The sequence below is a fragment of the Camelus dromedarius genome, chromosome 8, assembly GCF_036321535.1.
Source record: "Camelus dromedarius isolate mCamDro1 chromosome 8, mCamDro1.pat, whole genome shotgun sequence".
In the NCBI taxonomy this organism is placed as follows: Eukaryota; Metazoa; Chordata; class Mammalia; order Artiodactyla; family Camelidae; genus Camelus; species Camelus dromedarius.
Genome location: NC_087443.1, coordinates 45,983,942 through 46,000,477, shown reverse-complemented (window position 1 = coordinate 46,000,477; position 16,536 = coordinate 45,983,942). Strand labels below are relative to the sequence as shown.

At 34.3% G+C, this 16,536-nt stretch overlaps 1 protein-coding gene and 1 non-coding gene across 2 annotated transcripts in view; both read right to left on the bottom strand.

Annotated features, from left to right (window-relative positions):
* Positions 1-229: 229 nt before the first annotated feature.
* PCDH15 (protocadherin related 15) overlaps positions 230-16,536 on the bottom strand; it is a 1,333,392-nt gene continuing 1,317,085 nt past the window's right edge. Inside the window, exons 36-40 of the mRNA XM_064488173.1 lie at positions 9,482-9,500; positions 8,353-8,391; positions 3,391-3,461; positions 2,435-2,543; positions 230-1,423 (exon numbers count right to left, since the gene is read on the bottom strand). Of these exons, the coding sequence (XP_064344243.1) occupies positions 566-1,423; positions 2,435-2,543; positions 3,391-3,461; positions 8,353-8,391; positions 9,482-9,500 (1,096 nt within the window). The 3' untranslated portion in view covers positions 230-565. The remainder of the gene's footprint in view (positions 1,424-2,434; positions 2,544-3,390; positions 3,462-8,352; positions 8,392-9,481; positions 9,501-16,536) is intronic.
* LOC116156158 (U4 spliceosomal RNA) lies at positions 5,257-5,392 on the bottom strand. The gene has a single exon (XR_004140006.2). It is a non-coding gene; the product is annotated as a U4 spliceosomal RNA (small nuclear RNA).

Genomic DNA, 16,536 nt, shown 5'->3' with positions numbered 1-16,536 from the left:
ATAACTTTTATTTTAAAGAATTTATTTCATTTAACTCCTAGTATTTGAAAATATCAGCTACAAACCTATTTGAACATGTTCGTGATATTTTTGATAATACCTTTGCCATTTGAAATGTACATATATGCAAAAGCAGACTTGTAGAGATCTCATTTGTTGAAGCTAGTCCTAAGGATTTATTTTAGAAAGGTTATATAAAAACCACTATATATATATTCATATAATCCACTCCAATAGTCAGGGCATCAGGGCATCACTGGTAATACACAATGCCACACTGCATTAATAGAAATCACAGTAAAAAATATTAAAGACTGAGTAACTGATTGCATGCCTTCGAATTACTAATATAGGAAAGATTAGTCAGATTTGCCCTAATACATTCTACTATACAAATCTATGTAGATAGCATATATATTCACTTTTCTGGCATGCATCTAATCTTACATCGGATAAAAATCATGATTACTTTCCTCCCCTTCAAGGGTCATTTCAGAGAACACACAGAGGGCACTGCACACAGGAGCACGCATCACTGCAAAACTTTCACCTACTGTGATCGCTTTTAAAGTGCTGTGTTGTAACCTTCCGAGTTTGCGCCTGGGGACTTCTTTTGCTTTGCACGCTTGCTTGTGTCGTACTCTGGCTTCTGAAAGCCCCAAGGACCTCCAGACTGACTTTCGCTACTACTGCTACTACTGCCTGATTCGGATTCCTCCTCACTCTCCACACCTCCTGTCACCGAAGCTGACTCTGCGCTGCTCTCCTCGGCGATGTCGTGCGGTTCCAGGTCCGGCGGTTCTGCGCCCGGGGCGGGCTCGCGCTCCTCGGCGTCTGCCGGGCCTTCTCCTTCCTCCAGCCCGGGTTCTTCAGCTTCTTCAGGTGGCTCCTCTTTTCTGCCTTTGACTTTCTTGACCTCTTCAACGACAGGCTTCCTTCTGGCCAGAAAAATGTTTTTCCTTGCCTTTTCTCCTTCAGACTCTGTGGATTCCGATTCTTCGGATTCCGGCATGGAACTTTCCTCCTCCTCAGAGGGCGTCTCTGACTCGGACTCCTCTTCCGTCGTCTCGGACTCACTGAACTCGGATTCCTCTTCGCTGTATTCAGTGTAGTCACTCGAGGATTCCTCCTCTGACTCTACTGTGCTTTCTGTAGCTTCCTCCTGGTCCAGAGTTAGTTTCAAATAATCTTTATCTTCTTCCTCAAGGCGTCTCCGCCACTCTTCCTCCTCCAGGTCCACGATGCCTCTTCTATCAGCTAGTCCTCTCACTTTCTTAAAAATCATTGGGAATATCCTGGCTCTCTTCCACGTCGGGTATGTTGGCTCAGGGACTGGTGGCTTCTCAACAGTGACAACTACTTCTTCCTCCTCACTAGGCTCTCTAATTTCAACTTTGGGTTTTTTAACTTTCTTTGCCTTTTCCTGAAAATCATGAAAACGCAACCGCAGTGTCAGCTAGGGGATGGTTATGATGTGACCTTGTCCCACGTAAGTTAAGCAGGAGTGAATCTGCAAGGTGATAGCTTCATGCAGGTTATATAACTGGTTTCAGACAACAATCACACAATTCTCTACTGTTTATCCCCCCTGCATGTAGACAGAAGGTGATCATAAATGTAAACTATTTTATTTTAATGTGTAGCTTATAGTACTAGAGTTGAACGCTTTCTCATTTTTTTCTTACTCAAAATCCGTTTTTCATTTTAGATCAAAAGAGCAAGAAATAATCAGTGCCTCTTCCTTCTCCCATCCCTAGATTTTGATTGATAGTTTTATGTATTTGCTTGAACAAAATTGTAGCTAATCAAAAATTATGATAGTTTATCTGAATAGCTTTTATAAAATTTGACTTTTTTTTTGAACAGGGTAAAGCTACAGTGACATTTAAAAACTTTTTTTTTTTTAATTTTTGAGTAAGTGTTCCAAGTAAATATTTCAGGCAAAGTATTAGAATTTGATGAAATGAATTATGGCAATTTAAACTTAAATGACATAGCTCCATTAAAAACACTAGTGGTAAGTTTCCTTTTTCTCTTATAATTAAGAGATGAAGACTGTACTCCTCGATTTTTAGGTTTGCTAGACAATGTGGGAGCAAAAGTAACCACTGTTTTGCAAAATACTTTTACATATTTGATTATAATATTATTTTTATGTAATAACATTTATGATTTTATAACATATAAATTTTACTGTGACTTTATTCCAGGTGTTTAATATTTTACAGAAGGAAAAAATTGAAATTCATAAAAAATTAATTTCCTTCTATAGACAAGGCAATGAAATGGTCAGCATTAATACATTTCTACAGAAAACAAATACTAAGTGAACAGGATTTCCGATTTTTCACATATTTTGTAGTCTGATATTCAAGTAGTGCTAAAATACTATTCTTGGAATATTAACATTACATAAGAAAGTTACGGTGATTACCTCTTCCTCCTCATATTCTTCCTCAGCTTCACCAACCACCTCACCATATTCCTCTTGTCCAGCTGGCGGTAACAAACGACGGCGACTTCCATATTGAGGCATTTCATACCTGTAACAGAAACTTACAACTTTATGCATTTTTTAATGTGATCTGAATAACCATGACTGATGTTTTCTTTTCTTCATCAATCAATCAACAGATATTTATACAGCACCCATTGGGCTCCTTGTGAATTAGTTACAAAACCAGAGAGAAAGAACTACAACCTGATTGCCAATGATTTTTGCCATAATGGTGCCTTGGAATAACAAGAAGAAGGGGTGAGTTATTTCAGATTTCAGTTTTGGGGGAGATGAGACTGAAGAGAAAAGGCATATTGTTCCTTAATTAACTGAAGAGTATAGGGCATAAATAATGATCACTTATTCAGAACATAAAGTTTCTATTTTTATAGTAAAGATCTGCTTCAAATATGATCTGTAATGGTCTTTACATTCCTTTACTGTATGTTTGGAAAGGAGTTAACTAATGTGTGTAGAACTAACTTTTGAAATGCTTATCACTGGATTCTAAAGTATGTTTCCTTCTTAATTTTTCTTGGGCAAACCTTGAGGCTGACTGGTTAGATAAAATGTTAAATATCTTCTATGAAAGAAATGGTGAATTCAGGAATTGAGCAAATATATTTGACCTCTATTTCTCATTTAAATAGTTTTGAATAATTTTATTGCATTTTTAAAGTTGCAGACAATATCAATATAAATATCAAAACAGAACTCTATATAGAAAAATGGTTAAAACTTGACTAAAACAAAAACTCAATACATAACTCACTTTCAAAGATGAAACTGATGAAATGATATTCATAAAACAAATGCAAGTATAATAATCATTTAATAACTCCTTATTAGTTATAAAATACTAAGATACTGGGTAAAAAAATCTGAAGATGTACCCATGCTCATAACTGTAATAATCTTGTCCATATTCCTGGCCAGGATCAATTCCAGACTCCATGGATAACTCCTATTGTTCAAAAAGAGAAATTGCATTTGAAAATAAATTCTTATCACATTTCAGCTCAAAGTCAGATTTCCAGACATAGTATTCGGTGAGCCTCAGAACACTGCTGTGAAAATAACTTTAATTACAAATGTTAGTTAAACATATTTAAAAAACTTTTGGCTAAAACTGTTTCACATGAGGTTAAGTTATGCTGTTAGAACTGGGTGTGGGGAGGGAGTAAATTTCTTCTAATGATAAATCTGTTAAAAATTACAGATAAGCATATCATTTCCTATTAGGTAATTTTTAAAACTATAAATAGACAGTTAATGTTTCACTCTGTTTTAACATATAATTAAAAATTTTAGCCTTGAAGAAAATTATGTTATCTTCAGCATTGTTTAATCATCCTGATAACAGTTTTATAGTATCTAGAGGACTTTTATTCATCAACAGCTATTCTTATGAAAGGATCTGAAAATAACCATTTATACATTAATAAAAAATTGTGTCAATGTGTGATATCCCCCAAGGATGCTTACATTTTAAAACACATTGCTAATTCTGGATTTAATTTTTTTTTAAAATAAATTTGTCAGGCCCTTTCAAGGTTTCCAGTTCCAAATTCTACATAATACTGATTTTTGTCACTCCACACTTATGGAAAGATATTTTTCCTGAGACATACATCTAAAACTAGTTTTAAATAACTATTAAATTCAATTTCAGTACACTTCCCTCTTTAATTCTGTTTTAACTTTTAAAAGAAGCTGAACTGCCAAGGTTTAACCAAATTAATTTGCAATAAAATAAGAAAAGGGAAGGAGGAAAAAGTTTGGGTATCCACAGGAAAAGTAGTGGATACCTATTTCTAAGGCCATCTATTAATTTATAGGGATTAATTTTGTTGACCAAGGTATAGAGTAAGTCAGTTTTGGAAAAACGTCCTCTTAGGGCACTAGTATACTATCCTTAGAAAGTGTGGAAATTTGCAGCCTGCAAGATGAAAATGGACAAGAGCCCTCACTTGTGCTTTGTTTGATTTAAAAAAGTGATTCACTGTCCAACTTCTAATCAAAAAATGCTATCAAAAAAACCTGGATTTTGATTTCTCTTAAAAAATAAAAATATGGCAACATGGGGCTCATATTTTTGCATGTCATGAATTTAGCTGGCAGTCCTACCCCTTACAGTAATCATGTTCTCCTCTGGTTTCTGCTGTGTCCTCAACCAGACTATTTTACATCTACACCCGCAGTTGCAATAGGATGCCCCATCTGCCCTTTTTTTATGTAGAATAAATTCCATTCACTTGCATTACCTCCCTTGATTTTTAAGTTTGTAACCCCTCTACTCTACTAATATACTGTCTGATAACTTTGCGAATTATATGCAAAAGAATCCAATTTTGATGTTAGAACTGATTCAGTTTACTCACAAGAATAGCTAATATTAAAAAGAAAAATAGGTCAGCAATACCATGTTGTGGCAGGAACGCGGAGCAACTGGAGCTCTTGTACACGTCTGGAGAGATTATAAATTAGTACAACCATTTGGGAAACGTTTGGTGATAATAATAAATTCAAATATATGCACCTCTTTTCACAAAAATTCAAATTAGTTCAGTTTTTGTGCCCAACATAAATATGCAAAATTGTGCACCAAAATACATCATTTGTAACAGCCCCAAACTAGGAACCTATGCAAAAGTCCATGAGATAAACACACTACATCACACAACAGAGATGAGTCTCCCCAACAGAATGATGAGCAAAAGAAGTCAGGTACAAAATAAAATATATGATTCTATGTTATTCTATTTATGTAAATTTCAAAAAAAAAAAAACTGACAAACTAATCTGGGTGTCAGAGGCAGGTGAAAAGTTTTCAATTAACAGTAATTGCACCTTGGAGAAACCTCACTGGCTACAGAATTGCCACTGTGCAATAAACAGCTACATTTAGAAAGAAGGAAATCCTGCTGTTTGTGAGGACAACATGAATGGATTTTTGAGGACATTGTGCTAAGTGATACAAGCCAGACGGAGACAGACAGAGTATTACTTACATGTGGGAATCTAAACATTATAATTATATATATAAAAATAAATTACAAGTCGAACTCATAGAAACAGAAAGTAGAAAAGTGGTTGCCAGAAGTGAGGGAAATAGGGAAAGGTTAGTAACAGTGTACGCATTTTCAGCTGTAAGATGAATACGGTCTCAGGATCTAATGTAAAGCACCGTGACTACAGTTGACAACACTGTGTTGTAGAGCTGAAATTTGCTAAGAGGGTACAACTTACATGTCCTCACACAAGAAAAAAGATAATATATACATATAATATTTATCTTGGGAAAAAAGAAGCCAGGTGAGTAGTTAGGGAAAGAAAAGGGGACATAATATCTGAGTGTTGACATGGAGGGGCTTCTGGAGAGCTAGTAAGGAATGTGCACTCTGTAAGAATTCATTTTGCCACACGGTATGCTTTTATGTCTCTAGTTTTATTTCAACAACAACAAAAATGTTTGTTTATCATAGAAAAAGGTGGGAAATCAGGTCAGGTCAGTCCAATAAGAAATTAGGACAAAGCTAAAGTCTAAATTTGCCTCATTCAAATGAAATACTTTACTTTAAAAAACATATATTTCATACTGGTCAGCTTAGACTTTTGAGACATCCAAAGCCCAATGTAATTATGTGGGTTTAAATGAAACAAATAGGTCTCAGAACTAATACTTTAAGCTGCTTGGCCAATGCCTGTTTAATCTAGTGCGTAGGGAGACTGAGAAAAGACTGCCAGATGATTTTGAAGTTGAAACCTGTATGTCCATCAATGGAAGAATGTATAAAGAAAACATGGTACATACCTATAATGAAATATTATTCAGTCTTAAAAAAGAAGGAAGTCCTGCCACATGCAACATGGGGAAACCTTGAGAATATTATGCAAACTGAATTAAGCCAGTCACAGGACAGACGCTGCATGATTCCGCTTATAAAAGATAGCTAAAATAGTCAGTCTCAGAGAAGCAGAAAGTAAAATGATGGAGGTGGAAAGAGGGGGACATGAGGAGTTGTTATTTAACAGGTATAAAGTTTCAATTAAGCAAGATGAAAAAAACTTTAGAGATCTCCTGTAAAGCATTGTACTTACAGCTAGCAATACTGTATTATACTTAAACATTTAAAAGGGAAGATCTCAAGCTATGTGTTCTTACAGTAATTAAAAACAAAAATAGTTTTGAAGTTGAAAATAAATATTTATGGAAATATCATGCAACTGAGTGGATTTCAGAATTTAAAAGAATCATATAATTTTCATTACAGAAATACTTTTTTTTTTTCATGAATGGTGAATGAAATTCAGCTTTTGCTAACTGGAACATGTATCTGGCATCGAATGACTTTTGAAAACATAACAGAAGGATAGAAGTAACTGGGAAGGAACCCTGGAAATTTAATCATTGATTCAGTTAGTCACTCAGTAGTCTGAGTTGGGTAGAGAGAGATGGGAGACAGTAGAAGGCAGTATTCTGAAGGGTCCCTCTTGGATACTTATACCACCCATTACTGAAGGACAAGGGTATCATCTCCTCAGAAAGTGAGAAAGTGGAGGAAGGACTTGGTGACAATTAAAATTCCTAAGTCAGCCTTAACCGATAATGGAATGTTGTCCTTTTTGGCTGTTCGACACAGTCCCTTTTGCCATCCTCTTAGCGTTCAGAAAATCATGCTAAGTAGCTTACTAAAAGGTACTTTTATGGGCAGATATAATGCTTAATACTATTTTTAAAATTAATTTTTGCTGACCACGCAGAGAAGACATAGAATTAGCTTCGAATCTTATAACCAGAGTATGTATGTTTATACTGATCCAACAAGACAACAACAGTAACTATGGTTTACTGAATTTCCTCCCACTGTGTTCCAGTTGATGAGATAGGAGCTTATATATTAAATACCACTGCTAACATTCTATAAAAGATGAAATTAATGCTTAGGAGGAGGGTATATGTCTTGTCTAAGGCTTTGCATCCAAGAATTGGCATTTATATTTTAACTGTGAGTTATCTAATTCAACAGTCGATGGAGATGTCTCCATGGGCTCTTTTTGCTAAAATTTATAAAAGCTGAATATTCCTGTCACTCATCCTCTAGATTTTGGGGAGTGAATCCTAACCACGAAATGCCTGTCTTTTGCAAAGTTAAGATTCTTTTACTGATGAGAAGGAATAAAAGGAATAATTTTTTAAAGTAGAGCTTACAAAATACTAAATTTGCCAAAGGAAATAGATTGAAAATAATTTTTTTAATTTAAGAAGTATGTAAAATAATAATAAATAAAAATGACATGCATTTATTATATAACTCCAAATATCTTTCTCACACTGCAGAAGAAAATGTCACAAGCATTTTAAAATAGGTATGTCCAAAGGCAGTATTTTGAATCACATTTAAATGATTAAAGGCTGTTTATCATAACCCGATTTCTACCTTTGTTATTTCAGCACAGATGTCAGCATTCATCCTTCAAACTTCGCCTCACCTACATCTGACCTCAGGAACAGTTCGGATGAATCAAGATTCACTAACACAAGTGACTGATCAGGTTCATGACTTGCCTCATTTAATGACAGCTTGTTTTATTAGGATCAAAGGTCTTATTTATCTAATCCCCAGTGAATGAAGCTAAACATTTGGAATTTCAGTCACCAGAAAGCAGTAAGGAGGTGATTTGCTTGCTTATTTATTTACTTATTTGTTTTAATTTACAGTCACCTCTTCTCTCTCCCGTAAAATTATGCCACATTGGCAGCCACCCACTTCGCCCACATGTAAGATAGACCTCAAAGTCACTAGAGTATTGGGAAGACTCGGTGAGGTTGAAAAGAAAAAGAAAATTGATACCTCTGGTTTAAGAAGAGAAGGCCTCAGCAGTTGTTGTTGCTGCCAAAGGAAATTAGAAAAAGGTTTAGAAAATAATTCAGGTGGAAAAGGAATATTATGATTGAAAAGAGAAAAAAAGGCCACAGCTTAAAACTGGTTACCTTGGGATATGATTTATTATTCATGCGACAGCTACCAACAGTGTTAAATAATATTTTGACTATTTATATTGGAACATAAAATAATAAAGAATTAATGTGTTTTAATTTCATCATTGTTTTAATTAACATCAACATTAATAACCTTAATAAATAAAAATCTGTAAGGAATTGTTTTTGGTTTAAGCTTCACAGTGCAGTCATTTGTGGTTCTAAGGCACTTTAAGCGTCACACAATTCTTTTTAACAGATTTAACCCTGTTTTAAATTGTCGCTCTTTTTTTCTCTCCAATCACATTAAATATAATCAAGTTCATTAGGAAGAAGGGTAGGGCACACAAAATAATGATATGGTTGTAATATATTTATTATTATATTTAAGATATAATCTCCATTTTTCTTTTTACCAAAATGTGTATTGTTGGCACTCAAGCATTAAGCATGTTTCCAGAAACTCTTTTGTGATTAAGAAAATTGCCCTTCCTCAGATTTTGCAGATATCACTACCGACTGCCTCCTGATTTCACCTATAAGTATTTAACGAAAACGGTCTCTATTGGTCTGTTTCATGATAATTTATACTTCGTTGTGAATCTGATTCAATCTGTTAGCTACTGTCATTATCCCAGAAAACCAGTTCTTTTTAAATGCGTTCATCTTAATTTCCAAGTAACTAAGGACTTATGCATTCTAAACTATTAGTCAATTAGGTCATTTGCTTATTTCATTTTCTTACTGAGAAGCTATATGATAAACTATTAAATTTATCTTTGAAAAGGTGAGCAGTTGATCTTTATTCACCCATTGAATAATAGACTTAAAGCCCCAAAACAAAGAAGCAACAAATGTACAAGAAGATATAGCAAAGCATGCTTATAGGTTTTGTTGAAATAAAGGAAAATACCCATTTTGAAAAAATATAAATCAGTCCTTCCTATACATAAATATTTTCTTAGTAAGCCTGATGTAGCATAACACCATAAAGCCCTTACCTCTGATGTATAAACTCTCCTGCAAGGCAGAAACGAAGAAATCAGTATTAAAGACCTTGGATTTTCAGGTTAAATTGAATTATAGTTAAGGGTATTTTAAGAAAATCTGAGAAAAACTGAGAAGGTAATTTTTCATAAAAATTATCTCAGAGAAATAAAATTTTGTGGGAGTATCAAGCCAAGAAGATCAAGGTTTCATGCCTGCATCATTAACAACAAATATCACCCCAAGACCCTTATACCATATGAATGCCAAACCATAAACAATCTGTTTTATCCCAGTGGTGTATAATAACACACTTTGACTCTATTTTGATCAATTCAATTAAAAATATTCTACAGCATCCTTGTCCTAGACAAGTATCGATACATGTAAGATACTCATTTGGGGAAAAGATATGCTTCATACATGAAAAACATCAGTACAGGATGAAACATTATCTCAATGTCTGGAACATATTCTTCCAAATGTCTGTAACATTTCTTTGTGTGAATTTATTCTAAAAATAATGACTACAAAATATTGTTTAGCCTTAAAGGTCAATAATTACATTATTAGACATAAAGTGAAAAGAGTTTTTAGAGCTCTAACAGCCATTCAGTATTATATAGAGATTTATAAAGTTAAACGGACCATAAGTTGGTGAAACATTTGACTGCACTTGAGAGGGAAATAAGTATTGAATGTTTTCAATGTTGAATGTCATTAATTATGAAGGTTTTTCCTTTATTATTCATTAACCACTTCACCTAAAATATTAAACAAGTGCTTTTGAACATGCTATACAGAATTAATAAACAACTGAAATGGAGATTTATTATGAAGACTTTCTGCTACTTTCTAAAGTCCAACAATCTCTATAGAAAATTTATTTTTACATATTACAAGGACTTTACAAGACAGGTCTGCTTATTTGAATGCATCTTAGTGGTTAAGGCATTGTTGATTGAAACAGCTAGTATTAATGATAACATAATGCTTATAAGCATATATTGCTATCAGCAGTTTATTTCAGTAGTTCCCCCTTATCTGTGGTTTCCCTACCTGTGGTGTCAGATACCTGTGGTCAATCATGGTTAAAAAATATTAAACGGAAAATTCCAGAAATAAACAATTCACAAGTTTTAATCTTGCTCCGTATCAAATAGTGTTATGAAACCTTACACCATCCTGCTCTGTCCCTCCCAGGATATGAATAGTCCCTTTTTCCAGCATATCCACACTGTATACACTACCTGCTCCTTAGTATAAGGGGGAAAAAACATATATAGGGTCCGGTACTATCCGAGGATTCAGGCATCCACTAGGGGTCTTGAACCGTATTGCCTGTGGATGAGGGGGGACTACTGCATCTGAAATAGATCTGTAATGAGTTTTGCACAGTGCTTACATAGTTCTACCAATAGTTACGAGCAAGATAATCCTAAAGCATTTAGAAGTTTAGACATTTTCAAATTTTACTCAGCTTGTATCTTTTAGAAACAAAATAGAGAAAGCTCATACTTAGGTTTTAATAATACGATTGAGTCACATGCATAATATAAAATGTCTAATCAAACTTAGACTTTATTTTCTAGAACATTTAAATTGCCTCGTTTCATTAGCAATATTTTCCATAAATGTAGGAAATAAAATACCAGTAGATGGACTATACTGTGTACTACTGTTTCCATTAACCTTTGTGTTGCCTTTTATTTGGTTACTTGTATTGTTTGTCTTAGTTCGAAGGCAAAAAGTAACTTAGAAAAGGTAAACAATAGCATCAATATGTATAATTATCTGTGCTTTCTATTAACATGACTTTATATTGATCCTTATAAAACCAATCATACAGTATTGATGCATCTTTTTATGCAATTTATATCCAATGTGTATTATTCATTTTATATGATTTATATATATTACTGTTTACTTTTAACAATAAGGAAAATATATGGTTACCTGTTTATGTCTTTTATGGTTACCTGTTTATGTCTTTTAATATATGGTTACCTGTTTATGTCTTTTAATAGTAATATGGTCACCCTTTTATGTCTTTTGGAACATAATACATGTAGAAGAAAAAAGTATTTTTTTTTAGAGGTTGGTTGTTAGGTTGTGGGGGCTTAGGGGTTGTGGAGAGGAATAATATTTTGGCTTGTGTCCTCAAAGACTATTTTTAGGTCTCATGTAGAAGATATTCCAAGTGATTTTTATGATGAGGGAATCTCTAAATATAATGTGTCAGTAAAAAAAAAATAGATAAAATATAAAACGTGGGAATAGATGTTTCATTTAAAAAATATAAAATACCAATAAAATGTTTAAATTATAAAAATGGTATTAAAAAGGATAATGTAACAATTTAGTAAGACTATATGTACCTATGTAAAATTATTTGGATTTCTGATATTTCATTGGTAATTATATGTAGATTTCATTATCAAAGAATTCTAAGAAATTTCTTTCACATTTCCAAGAAGTTGATACAAAATAGCTTAGAAAAACACATACACACTCACATTAAAGGCTTACACAATTGTGAATAATACCACATCAGAGTCCACCAAAAAGCACAAGTTGTCATGCATATGACCAGCTGCCAACAAAAACTCCAACTAAAGTTTTTTCAGTAGAAGAGAGGAAAAAATCATGTTCAAGAACCCCAAGAAAGAAATTACTCTTGGTTTGGATGAAAAGAATCTGAAGTAGAGGAGCTAATGAAAATGATTGACTACAGATTATTATTTTCATTTGATATTGTTAATTAGGGGTGCCAGACCAAAGTCTTGAAGAAATGTCACATAATATGAGTTGAACCAAATCGTTGAAATGATGCATTGTAGGGCTGTGAATCTATATTAATATACTTACAATGATAATTATCAAATAAGACCTTTGCCTATATTTTGGAATTGTGTTTTTCTCTGTGCACTTAAATCTTCTAAAATATTAAAACTTCAGAGTAGAATAAATAATTATTTTCAAAGTGGAGATTTCCAGTAAATAAAATATATTCTATGTTTGAGATGAAAAAAAATAAAGTAATTCCTTCCTTGGTGGTCAAGTGTAGCTTTCATTAAGATAGAAGGATGGTACTTAGCTTAGCTGATGCCCTTAAGAATTTAACAAATTGAGCTCTAAGATATGAGAACAACTACAACTACAGAAATTTCTACCTAGAGTATACATTTTTTATTTTCTTTGCTTTAAACAAAGAGCAAACACCTATATAAAACTGGTGGACATTCACCAGATACAGTCCCCAGTGATTTCTATTTACAATTTTTATATTGCATTCCTACACCATAGGCTAAATTTGGATGATTTACCCATGGCAATTAAAAGTAGCTAGGAATAAAGTCAATAGTGCACTTTTCTACAATTTTAATAGACAAGCATGTTTTATATTTTTGATAAACTTAATGAAAAATATAATTCTCAACAATGAAATAGTAACTAAATTCATACTAGATAAAACTTTGTAAACATTTAATCTTTTGATGAAACGGATTAGAATTTCTTTATTAAACTGCAGATAAATATAATTTTTGAAGAAGTATCATGATAAAATTGTAACTAAGGAGATGGTATAGTAATATGGACAAGCAAAACTAAAGAGCACTTTAAACATCTGTGAGAACAATGAAATGTGTTACAAAAGTCAACAACTCAAGGTTTATTTCCATTATAAAGAAGGGAAGAGAAAGCACAATGAGAAATAAATAGACTAAGACAGAGATTGAAAAAAGTAAAAGATTTATCTAATGTGTAAGCATACTAGTAACTTAAAAGAAGCCAGAGAAAAGGTAGTTTTTACAAGAAAACAGATGTCTACATCTATAGCACCTGAGATTTATTTTGGAATACTATAATGCCTGTCATCTCCTACATTTCTAGAGACATAACATTTTACTTTGGTAGTATTTCTTCTTACCAAGTACATAGGCTTCAAGGAAATAACAGAACATATGATATTTTTTAGCTTATCTGTAACAGTCAGCTGTTTTCCTGGAGCACTCATAGAAAACTATGATCAAAAAATAAACGTGAAACTTACTTAACGTGATAAACAAACCACTGGTTTAGGCTGGATATCTAACTTTCATGCCCACATACTCCCACTGAAAAATAGATTGAAATTACTTACTTTTTAAAAAAATGTAGACAAATAATGCTATTTCGTAGTTAAGAAAATTAAGGTAAATCTATAATATGAGTTAGTAATGATGAGATTAATAATCTTTTAAATTAAGAATGAAGAAAAAAACAGCATTGCATTGAGTTTGGGGTAAAAGAATGGAATCTTCTTTAATGTTCAAATTTGATTCCACTCAAAGGTTATGGTCAACAAAAGAGTTGTCCAGTTAAAACAGGAAATGCACCATCACAGAGAAGTAGACTGACTGTGAGACTGTTTTTCAATTCCTCCAACAATATTGTGCAAATTCTCCTGGTTTGGTTCAGGTGTCATTTCCATATTTGTTGTCTCAGAAGGGCAACTCATTTGAAGTTTTGAGAGTTGTGCTGGTGGATAATTTTTTTCTATTTGACTGTACATGTTAGCTACTGACTTTTCAAGTTCTGCTAAGTTTTTGATATGCTTGAGGATGCCTTTTGGTTCCCTTTGAGGATCTGCATGACACACTGTTGTCGCTGTCGATAGCTGTATCATAGTGGACTTCACCTCCTCAGCTGGTGTCACGCTGACAGTGCATTTAATTGCTGGTGCACACACACACTTAGTGGATGGAACTGAAGTTGAAGGAGGCAGTGGAAAAGAAAAAGGAGGAGATGGTGGAGGAAGAGGGGGAAGTGAAGGTAGAAAAGGTAGAGGAGAAGTAGAGGGAGGAGGAGGGAGAAGTGGAGACCGAGAACAGGGAAGAGGATTAGAAGGAGGAGAAGGAGGAAGACAGGAAAGAGCAAAAGGAGTAAGGCTAAGAGGAGGAGGAAGAGGAGGGAGAGGAGGAGGAGAAGAAGGGGGAGGAGGTGAAGGAGGAGAAGGAGGAGGAGAAGGAGAAAAGGAGGGAGGAGGAGGAGAAGAAGGAGGAGGAGGAGGAGAGATTTTTAGTGGATGGGGAAGATTTTCGAAAATTTTCCTCTTGGTTTTGACAGTCATCGTACCAGTGGGTGCTTCTCTCCCAAAGAGCGCAGGATCTAAAATGCAAGGCATTGAAGGAGAAAATTCCAAGGAACAGTCAGCAGGAGAAATGGTGACATTAGGTTCAGATTTGAGTTCCACAGTCCTCGAAACAGTTGGCAAAGTGGAGAATGAGGAGTGAGACCAAGGAGAGGAAAGTGAAGAGTCTGAAGACAGAGACAGCAACTGTTCTGTTCCTCGTCTACTCGGTGATTCACTTTGCCTTATTTCCTCTTTCTCTGTTAAATCTGTATCTTCAGCAGTGAGTAAGGGATTACTGTTCCCTCTTTTGTTTGGGTTAGTCCTGGTGCTTGCATGGTCAGCTTTCTGCCTGTTGCTTTGCCATTGCTTTAAAGCTATGGTTTCTGATCTTTTGGGAAGCTCCCACATTGGTCTCCTAGGTATGCAGACTGGCCGATTCCACATCCTCTGAATCTTTTCTCTCGGGCCTCTCAGAAACTCATTCTTGGCTTGTGTTTTGGGTAAAAATGACTCTACAAAATCTGTTCTCAGTGAAAAGTCTGAATTTGTTGCTCTTTGATTTATATTTTCCTTATAAAGGGTATTGTGGGTACTTAAGGTATCCTCATCAGGTATCAGTGTGAACTCTCTTGCAGACTTGGGCCAGTTGTTCTTAAGAGATCCATCTACACGAGCCTGCTCGTGAGTCTCAACAGTACTGGAAGGAAAGTGCTGGTGTTTCCTGTCTTCTGAGACTGATTTATGCTCCCTGCTTTGTTGGAAATGGTAGAGAAGGAAAAGACTTGAAAGAAAAGAAGATAATGAAATGTAAGGAAACAGGCTGTGACATAGCTTTCATGAGAAAGATGTTTTTATGGTTCTCATATCTACTTCAAAATATAAAAGGCCAAATAACACTAATCTACTGAAGCAAGACATCACTGTCATGTTCCTGTTCTCACAAAGGCAGGGAAGGAAGAGCTTGAGAGCTGTGAGTAGCATGAGAAATTTTCATTAAAAAAAAAGAGTCTCATTCGGTACACTGACTTTTTTCTTTTTTTTAATTAGTTTGATACAGCGAAGTATCCATAACCATACATAACAGGTCTCTCATGTATAAATCACAATTCTTTAAACTGCAGCCCAGCATTTTGGCTGGTGGTTTTGTACCATTTGCCTTGGTTGAAGATGCTCAGGGCTGACTGTTTTGGGAAATAGGATCCTTAGCTGTATCTGATTCAGTACTGCACATTATCTCTCATCTTGGTAATTCTGTCCTGGAGCTAAAAGCACTCTCCTCTCTGAGATAAACCTTGCAAGATAATACAGAAAGAGATTTTTCTATCCCTTAGATTAAGAGAATTAAAGTCCCCAAGGACAGACGGAAGAATTTCTCTCATAGAGTTCAAAATCACAGCTGAGAAACTGAATTTAAGAATCTTGACAGATTATTTCCTTCCATTTCAATTTTATGCTAAATCATTTGAAAACATTATACATATTACAAATAAGAAAAGGAGCTGTTGGTATTTTTTTCTGAACATGATCTAGATAAAATTTTAGACCAAGACTCACTTTAATGAAAAGATCTATTATTGTAACAGTTTTGATATCACTGAAAGATTGTCTCAGACATGGATACTGAGTCATAGGTCCTGTGAGTCATCAATAGAACTGAACAAGTCAAAGAGCACAAATCAGTGTCTCTAAAGAAAGCAGTAGGGCCCTTCCCCTAGGAAGAATGGGGGACTTTTGGTTTTAAGTAGCGTCTCATTAGACTTTGCTCTCAAGCTCAAACAGAGTAACAGATTTATTTTCATTATTGTTTAATATTTACCCACATAGCCGAAATGAAATAAAAGGGAAATATTTTGAAAAATTAGTCACACTGAAAAATTAGGATGAGAAGTGAGGCAATAAAATTATATATAAAACCAAAGTCATTATTGTGTCATCTGGCAAAAACACAAACTG